The sequence below is a fragment of the Strigops habroptila genome, chromosome 5 (genome assembly GCF_004027225.2).
Source record: "Strigops habroptila isolate Jane chromosome 5, bStrHab1.2.pri, whole genome shotgun sequence".
NCBI classification, from domain to species: Eukaryota; Metazoa; Chordata; class Aves; order Psittaciformes; family Psittacidae; genus Strigops; species Strigops habroptila.
Genome location: NC_044281.2, coordinates 82,785,583 through 82,798,006, shown reverse-complemented (window position 1 = coordinate 82,798,006; position 12,424 = coordinate 82,785,583). Strand labels below are relative to the sequence as shown.

Below are 12,424 nucleotides of genomic sequence, written 5' to 3'. Positions count from 1 at the left end.
CTTTACTCCTACACCTCTGAAAAGCCCATGGCTTCTGAATGTGCATCAGCAAACCATGACAAATTAGCAGGTTTGAAGTGGCTCTCTGAAGACTGACCAAACGTGCTGGTATAGCACTCGTGGAGCTGTCGATGAACAGCACGCAGCTGACAGGCTCTGAAAACAGCAAGCAATTCACAGGTCTTTTTTTAGACTCTTTACAAACAGGTTCCCACCGAGGTCTCCTGCGCCTCAGCTGAGCACCCTGTTTGGTTCTGCAGGGAAGGAAAGCCCTGGATGATGCCACGCAGTGCTCCCTACTCACATGGATGCTCCCTCTCTGCTCCCCTCATCGCTGCATCCCCCGGCCACCCTCAGCGATTGTCTCCGGCCTGACATCAGGTTGTGGCCACCTTCCCGCCTCCTGCCCAGGGCTATCATGGAATCAGACTGGTTTGTGTTGGAAGGGACCTTAAAGCTCATCCAGTCCCAACCCCCTGCCACGGGCAGGGACACCTTCCACTAGAGCAGGTTGCTCCAAGCCCCTGTGTCCAGCCTGGCCTTGAACACTGCCAGGGATGGGGCAGCCACAGCTTCTCTGGGCACCCTGCGCCAGCGCCTCAGCACCCTCACAGGGAAGAGCTTCTGCCTCAGAGCTCATCTCAGTCTCCCCTCTGGCAGGTTAAAGCCATTCCCCTTGGCCTGTCCCTACAGGCCCTTGTCCAAAGCCCCTCTCCAGGTTTCCTGGAGCCCCTTTAGGCACTGGAGCTGCTCTAAGGTCTCCCCGGAGCCATTCACCCCTCAATGCCTTGGAGGCATGGGGCCCTCTGGGTCCCACAGGCCATGGCCTGTCCCCAGAAGCCACACCCCTCTGCAGGTCACTGTCACACAGTCGAGGGGGCCCGAGGCCTCAGGAACAGCCGGGGACACAATGGCTGGAGCTCCTGTGGAGCGGGGCAGGACCGGGCAGTGAGGCCATGCCCAGAGGCAGCGTGCCCAGCACTCACCCCAGCCGGGGCTGCTGCACCCCAAGGTCACAGGGAGCAAGCGGTATTAGAAAAGAAATTGAGATGAAACCAGGAAAAAACGAGGAGTCAGGAAAAGGCAGGGATATAGCAGGGCATTTAACAACATCTATTTGACAAGGAATACAGGCAGGATGGCTTTTCATTGAGGTGAGGAAAGGTGCAAGAAGAGACCAGAAGATGTTCTTGTTAGGACAAACCAAAATCCAACGTGAAAATCCTTCCAGCCACAAACCACAATGTGAAATGAAAGCTCTTCCCATTGCAGCTCTGCGTTTGCTGTTGCATCCCCCAGTTGTCAGTGCCACCTTGAACCACAAGCACACAGGGCTTAAGCTGAGCTGAAGTTTGGTAAATATCTTGGCATCAGTAACAATCACATCACCTAACAACTGGCCTGTAAGCCACCTGTACCATGAGAGAAAGCTTGCAGTGTTGTCACTGGGGTTTGAATTCCTTCTCTTAGCTTTAATTTTCTGCTTTCAAGGATATCAGTGGGTAAAGCTGGCTGACTCATGAGAAGAGGTGCTTAACAACTTGAAGACATTAATGAAAACAATCAATTATACCTGACTTCAAAGTATCATCTAAAAGCAATGATCACTGTCAATAAATCTTGAATCTCTAACAACGTATTAAAAATGAAAGTGATCAAGTATCACATTTACACAAAAAAATATGAATAATAAAACCAACTAAGAGTGTCAAGTAACTACTATACATCCATGGAAAAAAGGCAGTAAAAGGAACATTTCACTTTTAATACTCACTCTTCCCCAGTATGACAGTTACTGTGCTTAATCTGACCTTTTCCACAATATGAAATAACATCCTTCCCTGGAATTTTCGTTAGGGGAAGACTCCTTGCCACTTCAGTATCAAAGATGCAAGAAGGATGCTAAATCACTACATAGGCCATCCAAGCAGTCACCAAAAGCAGAAAGCCTTGTTTTTCTGTGACCACTTCCTATTCTCTACCAAGAGAGTGAAAAAAGGTGGTTAGAAAATAGTGAATGAAGTATTAGACCATGCTAATGTAGACATACATTGAGAACTTTCACATACCAACAGTGTACAACTGGTTGCAGTCAGACCTGCCTTCTTCCTTTTTTTCCAAAGGAAGGTAAGAGTTTAGGGGCAGAGGTACAAGGTAAACCTACAACCAAAGTGGCTGGTGGAGAGGACACAACTCCCAGAGCATGTGCTTAAAGCCAGTCTGTCCTCCATGGCAGCTCAGTCATTTGATTTCTTCTTCTCACATGGATGCCAGGGAATGGTGTGTTAGTCTATCCTGGTGAAGAAACTCTGAGTTTAACTTCCTGGAACTGCCTCTTTGACAGAGCACAAGATGCTCATTGCATCCAAGGCATCACAATGACGTTTTGAAGCCCAAGATAAAGTTCCATGTGGAATAGTTTTGCAACATCAAGGGAGTTCCTTCACTGGAAGCACTGAAGTTGTCCTGGCTCTTCATGCATGAATAAATCACATCCTTCTCGAAGGCATCCATCCAATTCCTGCTGCAGCCGAACAGCTCCTGCTTCAGGGGGTAAAAAACTCACCTTCTCGATGCTTTTTGAGGCACATGCAAAACTGCAAGCCAAAATACCGCTTTTCTCAGTCCTATCCTCACTTTAAATAACAAATGAGGAATGAGGGGAGAGCTTCCAGGAGGAGACAAGTATACACAGCACAGGAGACAAGTATACACAGCACAAGAAAGGAAAAGAAAGTGTTTGAGATAAAGAGGAAATACATTTGCAGGGGCGGAAGCCAGCCTGATGAAATAAATGATGGGAAAAAAGATGAAAAGTAGTGAACATATCAGCCTTTCAGAAACATGACGAAATCAGAGGGCTTGGCTGCTCTTCTGTGTGCAACTCCCTTTGAAGTCAAACTCTGTGGTAAGAAAATTTATGATGAGACCTTTGAAACAGCAACAAAACCTTTAAGATTTGACCCTTGTGAAAATGCTTGTCCAAGCTAATAAATCCACAGATTCACATGTAAAGCATTCCTTCTAATGTATCCTACTCCTATTGCATAACATTCAAATGTTTTGGGAATTAAATCCTTTTAAACCATCACACTGATACACTGGCAATTTGTGGAAATCCAGCAAGTTACAAAACACTCACTCTGCTCCACCTGCCATAAACCCACACAAACAGAAAACTGTAACTATAAACTGCACTTTGCCACTATTACTTCCTCATGTAAATACGTGCTCTTGCTATTAATGATAGCACTTAATCAAAAGGAGAGGAAAGATGGCCTACCACATCACCTCTGAGTCTCCTGCTTAAGGGAAGCCAAGCACTGTACAAGCTCCTAATTCAAACTCTGCTGCTTAGAAAAATGTAAAAATATCTGCTAAAAACAAAATTTGATACTTTTTATTATGGAGAAAAGTGGTTTTTTTAAGCCTACAGCTCCACCTTGGAGGAAAACCCCCACCCTCTGCAGAGCCCCTTTCATCACTGCTCCAGTCTTCAGCAAATTACCAGAGAGCTTTTAAATTTTGCAAGTACACTGATGCACAGTAACATGTCACTGCTTTACTGCACGGGGAACAGCTTTAACCTGCCGGAGGGGAGACTGAGATGAGCTCTGAGGCAGAAGCTCTTCCCTGTGAGGGTGCTGAGGCGCTGGCACAGGGTGCCCAGAGAAGCTGTGGCTGCCCCATCCCTGGCAGTGTTCAAGGCCAGGTTGGACACAGGGGCTTGGAGCAACCTGCTCTAGTGGAATGTGTCCCTGCCCGTGGCAGGGGGTTGGGACTGGAGGAGCTTTAAGGTCCCTTCCAACACAAACCAGTCTGGGATTCTATGATTCTATGACTGCTTTGGGTCTTGATTCTCATTTATACTTAGGGGAATTTGCTCTGCAACCCACTCTCTGCTATCACTGATTATACCTTAGGGGTGAGAGCGAAGGGCTGGTTGGGAGCAGGACCTGTGCAGTCACTATACAAGCCCATGGGGGAAGCGCCCTTGGACCCCAGCACCAGGCACGGGGATGCTCCAAGTGGTTGTGCTGGTTACGAATAGCCCCACCAGCACACACTGGTGTGCTCTCCGTAGCCCAACCTCAGGGTCCTAAGAGCTGAATTACCTGCGAAGCTGACACCTGGGAACCTATAAATCAGGTCAAGTACTCAGAGCTTCTTCAAGGCAGAAAGATTTAAGGCAGCCTCTGTCAAAACCAAAGCGAGCACATCGCTCTCACTGTACATATCTGACACCATCACCTACTTAAAGACGAAATGAAGAAAGTACCAAAAATGGGTGCAATCCTTCCCCAGGTATCCTGCAGGTCTTTGGCAGGGTGAGTATGAATAGTTGCAGATTATCCTGTATACCTAGGAAAAGCACTCTAGTAACAAGAGGCCAGCACAGCACTACAGCCGGTGTAACTCCATTGTCGCACCTGAGCTGCCCATGCATGTCCCCAAGCTCATCCCCAGCCGCAGAATTAAAAGGGAACAAGAGGCAGTGAAGGCGTTTCAAACCAAAACACCTTTTCACAGCAGCAGATTCAGAACTACACACGAAGCGAGGGCAGTTCAGAGCCAGACACCACCCTGCTGGGCTACCACTCAGCTCTGCTCAGCTGCGCATCTGGCCCAACAGCTGTATGCTGCTGGTAATGTGTTACCATCGGTTTCATTCTGAAGACACAACAGATGCCTTAATTACTACAAATATTTTTGTTTCAAATGCACAAGCACTGCACAGGGTAACAAAGCACTTTCCTCCTCCCCATTGCCATTTTCACTTAGCTCAACAAGTTTTAGGAAGTACCAAATTCTGGTCTACCTCTAAAATGCACCTCCTGCAGAGGGAGTTTAGAATTGAGTAAAAAAGTCTGCTAAAACACAGCATAAGCATGAGTAGAGCTGAAACTGTGAGGAAAACGTTGATTTGAGAGTCTGCCATAGAAAGCCAAACAAACAGAAGGCAGCAACAATGTTACCCGTGGCACTGGCACAACAAAGAATTAAAATGAGACAGAAGATGACACAAAAATAACCAGAAAACATAAAGTGAGGAGTGCAGAAATAGATAAAGAGAAAAATCAAGATTACTTATTTTTAGGGTTCCCATAATAGAGAACACTGAAAATACTTTTTCCTTGGCCTTCTACATTATCACTCAAGAGTATCACATAATCCCAGACTGGTTTGTGTTGGAAGGGATCTTAAAGCTCAGCCAGTTCCAACTCCTGCCATGGGCAGGGACACCTTCCACTGGAGCAGGGTGCTCCAAGCCCCTGTGTCCAACCTGGCCTTGAACACTGCCAGGGATGGGGCAGCCACAGCTTCTCTGGGCACCCTGTGCCAGCGCCTCAGCACCCTCACAGGGAAGAACTTCTGCCTCAGAGCTCATCTCAGTCTCCCCTCTGACAGGTTAAAGCCATTCCCCTTGTCCTGTCCCTACAGGCCCTTGTCCAAAGCCCCTCTCCCAGTTTCCTGTAGCCCCTTTAGGCACTAGAGCTGCTCTAAGGCCTCCCCTTAAGGAGCCTTCTCTTTGGGCTGAAAGCACACCAGGATGTATTCCTAAACTGGAATTCTTAAGTTAGGAGCTCACCGTTTTACACATCACACAACACAGGGCGATGAACAGCCCGGGCTGAGCCCAGGCTCGGCCCCACCACATCAGGCAGAGATATTCCCTGTGCACTCAAATACATCATAGAAACACGGCCTTCAGCTGGGCACGTTTGTTTGGTTTTCTCTTCCACTCCAGATAACAGCAACAGGGCTGGACAGGAAGGATGGAATAAGTGTTTCCTAGCAGTGAAATAATGTTTGGGTTTTTTTAAGTCACAAGGAATCAAACATTATCCTTCACTCAACCTAGCAGCTATGACTTGAAGAAAAGAGAGTGCCTTGACTTGCAACATCCTTGCCTTAGCACTAATTTTAAAATCAAACCCTAATTAATCCATTTTCCACCCTTCCACATTTGAAATATTTCACAAAACTCAAATAATTGGGGCAGGGGGAGGGGGGAAGGGAAGAACAGAAATATAAAAAGACCCAAACAAACAACAAACCCAAAGCCAAAACCCCCTTCTCGTTATCACCCAACACCAGCCAAATCCACAGATATCTAGTATCAAAATAAAACTACACCCACTGTTTCAGGATTGGAATATTAAGATCAGGGGTGATAAAAAGACATGTACACTGTGATTGCCACCCATCAGAACACCAGGCTGGTTTTAAAAGTTGTTATGGGAAGTATTTCTACTTCAAATTCAATTGATAGGCTTCAACTCTAAACAGAAGCGAAGGATGTTCCAAGTTCATACTCAGAATTAAAGCAATAAGCATACTTATAATACCACTACAACCAGGACGTGGAACGAGATGCTTCACCCCTGCCCTTGGTGCATACGGTCCAAGAAAGGGAGACTCTCACCAGATGTTGAGTGGGTTAAGGCCACGTGGGCACGTGAAGGCTCATCCTGGCACTGTTACATGCAGGCATTTTGTGTGGTCAAAGAAAATACAGGTAGGACAGGAATGTTGTCAGTCATTTAAAGATCTTGAGTATCAGCACTCCAGCACCACCACACTCCTTCCCTTACCTACTTTCTCCCTTCCTTTTTTAAACTAACAAAATTACATGTTCTGTTTAGGTTTTCTCTTTCTTGTCATCATTATACTTCTATCCTGGCCTAAGCTTGTCCTGAGAATTCAAGAACTGCATCAGCCTCCCATTATGGAAGAACTATATACATTCAGCGGTATGAAGACAGAAGGAAATGTTTTCAGAAGCACCTATGTGACTTCAGCTCTCATATTCCAATTTCAAACGAAATTGGAACAAATGAACCATTTTCAACCCAAGCACAAGTGTCAGAACTTGTATGGCCAAGTCTGATGGGCATGTTGGAAATCTTTACCCTAAAGATTTAAACACCCTAAAGGTTTAAATAACATAGATTGTAAGAGTCACCTAAACTGGAACAGAGGAAGACAGAGTTTTCAAGTGTGGGCACTCAGGTGCCTCTCAGCATGTGTGACTGAACTCAGCTAAACATGCAGCAGCACTGAGACAACAGAAATTGAACTGCAAGGATATCCATCTGCCTCCATCAGCAGAACCAACCAAAGCTCCCTTGCTGCACTGGCAATGAAGGGAAGGTTCTCCACCCCACACAGTGCCAGGATCACTCCTGAGCCCCAGGGTGTCCCCCGAGGAGTTTTCCATGGGTCTGTTCAAGGCATTTCCCTGCCCATGTCAGCACAACCCACACACAGCCCCAGGGAGGACGAGCTCTATGGGCCTCAATGTCAGCTCTTCACACCCCTCTCCCAGGGGAAAAATCAAATGCTGTTGGAAAACCAAACAGCATTAAAGTGTTCTCTCACTGGAGAGAAAGAAAAGGGTACAGCAGACAGGAAAAAAAGACAGCATATTAAAGTCATTAAAATCCTATGCAGTAACAGCAGTGAAGTGCCAGGCAGATTGGTTTTGTGGCCACTACTGTGGTAGGCTCATGGAAAGGTAAATGTGAAGTTTTCAATGTGAAATTTCATCACTGCAGACAGAGGAAGCACAGAGAGCAAGGAACGTGTGGAGGGGAAGAAACAGGGAGAGGCTGGTGTCTCAGAATGGGTTGGGTTGGAAAGAACCTTTACATTTCACCCAGTCCAATGCCCTGCCATGGACAGGGGCATCAGAGGAGGGGGAAAAAAGAGCGACCCACAGGTAACCCGAACTTCATCTTCTGCTGTTAGCAAGAGTATGCAGTGATAAAAAACAGGAAATGTTTACGCAGCACGAATGCTTAAGTACACAAATGTACCCAAAAAAAAATCACAGCATTCATATTCATGAGATGCACGTGCTCGTGAAACTTTGAGGAATATTTGTGGATCTAATACTGCATTAACGTTTTTAATGAAGCAGCAAAAGTACTCGAGGAACGAAGCAGCGCAGGCACAGCCCCTCTCCACTGTTCACATGTTTATTCATGAGCTCCCAGGTCAGCACTGCAGCAGGTTATTAGTGGATGCAGATAGCTGGCAGGAGCCAACCAGCCTGTTATCAGAACTTGCTTCTAGCAGCCAGAGAAGGAAAACAGCTATTTTCTCCTCTTTGTAGAAGTGTAGCCAGGTCAACACCACCAGGGACCTAGGAAAGACTATCCCACCCAGGCAAACTGCCTACCAAAGGCATTTTAAGTCATTCTGTAAAACACTGGTCTCCACGACAGAGCATTTGCATGTACAGCATGTGCTAGACAAGTAAACAGAGCCCATACAGAGCATCTGAAGTGCAATGCGTGCTGCGGCCACACAGTAACGTTCAGGCTGCTTTAAACACGTCAGAGAAAGATCCATCGCAGAGCCAAGGCACGAGGGTTTGCTGGTGGGGTGAGGGGGAGCGGGACACGGCCCTGGAGGGTCCGGGCAGCTTCAGCAGCAGCATCCCCATCCCCAGAGACCCCAGCCTGGACCAGCCCCGAGCTGCAAACGGGGACACGTCCCAGAGGGATGCTGGCCACAATGGATCAATCCCTGGAGCAAGGGAAGGTGGGACTGCATTAGTGTGGGACACTGTGACCTGACCATCCTGTCCTCTTGTGATGCACTGTGAAAATGCATACCCTTACCCTACCTCGAGGTCCAGCAAAGCTTGACTAAAGGTGGGGTGTGTAATTTAAGTATGTATCTCCAACTGAAATTTGAAATCGGAAATGGAAAATGGATTAAAGGAACTGCAAATGGTTTTCCAGCCCAGCTCAGGTGAAGTCTATCAAAGCAGGAGTCCCTGTTCATAACTGAAATCATGTCAGGACACAGCACAGAAACTTACTCCTCAGCTGAACAGGAAGGGCCCCACCAGCAGAAACAGCCACTGACAGCTCCAACACGTAACTCAAAAGAAAAGTCACAGACCAAGCTAACACCATCTTTACTGTGCCTGAACAGCACCAGCACTGCTCCAGAAACTGACCGCGCTGTCGCCAGTCCCGACTCCAGCAGCACCAACCCAGAGGGGAAATCGGGAACGCTCAGAGCAGCCCCTCCACTCCCCACCTCGCCGCAGAGCACACCCGAGCAAGCCTCGTTTTTTTACTGTAGAAAGCTACATTTTGCATGGCAAGAGAGTCATTAGTTAGAGCACAAGCGTTCCCCGCTCTGGTCACGCTGCACGCCCAACAACAAACACGCTCCAGGAATGTCAGCGAGTCACCAACACCAACTAGCAGCAGCCAGGAAGCTGTCTGGTCTGACAGCTCAGGATTTCGTCAGTGACAGGGCTCGAAAGTGGCTGCTTTGGGCACTCTGAGCGGGAGAAGGCAGGAGAGCAGCCTGAACCGCAGCCACGGACACAGCGGGCTCCGCTCAGAGCAGGAATCGCCTTTAGGCTTGAGCCACGGTAACGGGAGCACACAGCAGTGATCATCAAGGGGAACACACAACAGCAATGCCCAACGGGAACACACAGCAGAGATGAGCTGATCAAGTCCTGCCACCCCCCCGCTGCTTTACTCACAAACAGGCACTGCACAAGCCCACCACCATTACCAGGAAAATTACAAGTATTTCCGCAGCGTTCATTTCATACAAACCGACACTTCACGTGCGCAAATATTGTGGTAATAATCTGTCAGAGTTTACTAAACTTGGTGAAATGACAAACTGCATCCGCTGACTACACACACACCAGCCAGAGCGTGTGCTTCGCATCAGCCTCCAGCACCCAAAGCGAACCCTGAGCAGGAGAACAGCACGTTTGCTGTAGGGTGCCTGGAGATGTGCACGCAGGGCTGGCGCCCGGAGCCACGCCGGTCCCGACACACACGGCAGCAACTCCCTGCTAGACGTGCAAACCCCGGGGAACCCTCCCCGCACGCTCGGATCCAGAGACCTCCGGGCGCCAGCCCTCACCCGCGCACAGCTCCGGGGCTTTTGGAGCCCGGCCGCTGCTCCAGGTATCCGTAAGGATCTCTCTTAACTCACACACGTACAAGCGTTCTCCCTTCGCCAGCACCAACTGTTGCACCCGCCTTGCTTACAGCGACCAGAAACATTCCAAACGTTTCTCCGACCATACTACAGCACTAAGCAGGAATTACACCGGGTTTTCACACCACAACGCACCGAGCACCGCGGGGCACAGCCCGGCCCGGCCGCAGCGTTACCGCCCGCGGCAGGACCGGACCCCGGGTCCTCCTGCACCGGGCGCCTGGGGAGGAGCCGCCGCGAGGGGCCAGGACCGCGGCATACCACCGGCACGACCGAAACCGTGCAATGACACGGAAAGTCGCTGTCGCGACACAAGGCGTTCCCAGGAGGATGTCTCACCGCCGGGCGCGTACCCGGCGCCTCGCTCGGGGCTTCAGAAGCAGCGGGGCCACCCCCAACCGCAGCAAACACCGTCCGGCTACCGGGACACCCGCCCGCGGCGGCAGCACCTGAGGCCAGCCGGGACCGGAGCGGGCGGGACGGGGCGGCAGCGAGCGCTAGGACCGGCGCCGCCCGCAGAGACCCCCGTTACCCTCCCCTCGGCCCCGGTTCCCCCCCGCGGGGCGCGCGCGGCCGCGGTACTTACGTCGTCGAAGAGGGACCCGACGTTGGCGGTCACCAGGAGCACCCCGGCGCCGGCCGCGGGCCCCTTCCCCGCCATGGCGCCGGCGGCGGGCGGGCGGGCGGAAGCGCTGCGGGGAGCGCGGGGGGCGGGCGCGGGGCGCTGCGGCGAGCGGGGCGCCGGGCCTGGCCCGCCCCGTCAGCGCGACTGCTCCCGGCGCGGGCAGCCCGCGGACATCCGCGCCGCGGCGGGCCGGCCGCCCTGCGGCTGCTGCGGGGCCGCGGCGCTCAGCGCTCGCCCGCCGCCGCCGTCGCGCTGCTGCCGGGACGGCTCCCGCCGGCGGAGGCTGGCGCCGGGCCGCGGCGCATGGCAGGTCGGCGGGGCGGGACGGGGCCGGGCTCGGCGCTCCCGGGAGGGGCCGGGCTCGGCGGGGCGGGCACCGGGCACCGCGCAGATGGTGCTGCCGCTCCCGGCGCTGGCGGCGGGCGGGCCGGGGCTCTGCGCCCGCGACGTCACAGCGGCCCCGCGCGGCTCTTAAAAGGGCAACGCCGCGCCCGGGGAGCCCCGCGGGAGGCCGCCGGCGAGGCACGGGCGGGGCGGGGCCGCGGGAGCCGGACACGCTGCCCCCCGCCCGGCCCTGCCCGCGGTGACCGGAGCGCTCCGGGGCCCGCGGGGGGACCGGGCCCGGCAGCGCACACGGGGCGGAGCGCGCCCGCGATCGGCGCCGGGGCAGCGCCGCGAGCCCCGTGTCCACCGCCCGGCCTCAGGTGGGCTTGGGAGCGTCACTGACCCCGAGAAGCAAAGTCGGGCTTGTGGTGTTGGGTGAGGAGAACCTCCCCATGACCCGGCTTCAGTGTGTGCTTGAGCCCAGAACCCCCCCGTGTGCTGGGCTGCACCCCCAGAGCGTGAGCAGCAGCTCAGGGAGGGGATCCTGCCCCTCTGCTGCGCTCTGGGGAAACCCCCCCTGCAGTCCTGATCCAGCTCTGGGGCAACAGCACCAGAGGGACGTGGAGCTGCTGGAGCGAGGCCAGAGGAGGCCCCGGAGCTGCTGTGAGGGCTGGAGCAGCTCTGCTCTGGAGCCAGGCTGAGAGAGCTGGGCTGGGGCAGCCTGGAGAAGAGAAGGCTCCTGAAGGGGAGACCTTAGAGCAGCTCCAGTGCCTAAAGGGGCTCCAGGAAACCTGGAGAGGGGCTTTGGACAAGGGCCTGTAGGGACAGGACAAGGGGAATGGCTTTAACCTGCCAGAGGGGAGATTGAAATGAGCTCTTAGGCAGAAGCTCTTCCCTGTGAGGGTGCTGAGGCGCTGGCACAGGGTGCCCAGAGAAGCTGTGGCTGCCCCATCCCTGGCAGTGTTCAAGGCCAGGCTGGACACAGGGGCTTGGAACAACCTGCTCTAGTGGAAGGTGTCCCTGCCTGTGGCAGGGGCTTGGAACTGGATGAGCTTTAAGATCCCTTCCAACAGAAACCAGTCTGGGATTCTGTGATTCTAAGATAAAGGAAAATCAAAATTATTCTCAGCATTCAATAGCAAAAAAACCCACGTGCCAAGTACTGCTGACCCAGGGAAGCATGGACTTACCGTCCTATGGTGATGCTCACCACACTGTAGTAGTGCATTACATCTGCAGATAGGTCGATGAGTGGGTCAGCACCTGCAGAAGAAGTTGGCCACATCCAGTGATGCTGAACTTGGCAAGTCCATTGTGTGAAGTCTCCTCTTTGTGGCATGCTTGCTGGTGTAGGGGTGCAAGGGGAGCAACAGAAGCTCTGCTCGATTGTGAGTGCTGCCCTTCTTCATTAGAAGGAACAAATTAAACATACAATTAAATAAAACCCAGGTTGAAATTGTAGACTTATGCCTTCTGTGTGGGATA

At 52.1% G+C, this 12,424-nt stretch overlaps 1 protein-coding gene across 2 annotated transcripts in view; it reads right to left on the bottom strand.

Moving 5' to 3' along the window:
• Window positions 1-11,060, bottom strand: part of INPP5A (inositol polyphosphate-5-phosphatase A) — a 222,461-nt gene extending 211,401 nt beyond the window's left edge. Inside the window, exon 1 of one of the 2 annotated variants that reach the window (XM_030486241.1) lies at window positions 10,577-11,060. In XM_030486241.1, the coding sequence (XP_030342101.1) occupies window positions 10,577-10,651 (75 nt within the window). In that variant the 5' untranslated portion in view covers window positions 10,652-11,060. The remainder of the gene's footprint in view (window positions 1-10,576) is intronic. The other variant, XM_030486240.1, reaches the window with a different exon arrangement.
• Between the last annotated feature and the right edge of the window lie 1,364 nt (window positions 11,061-12,424).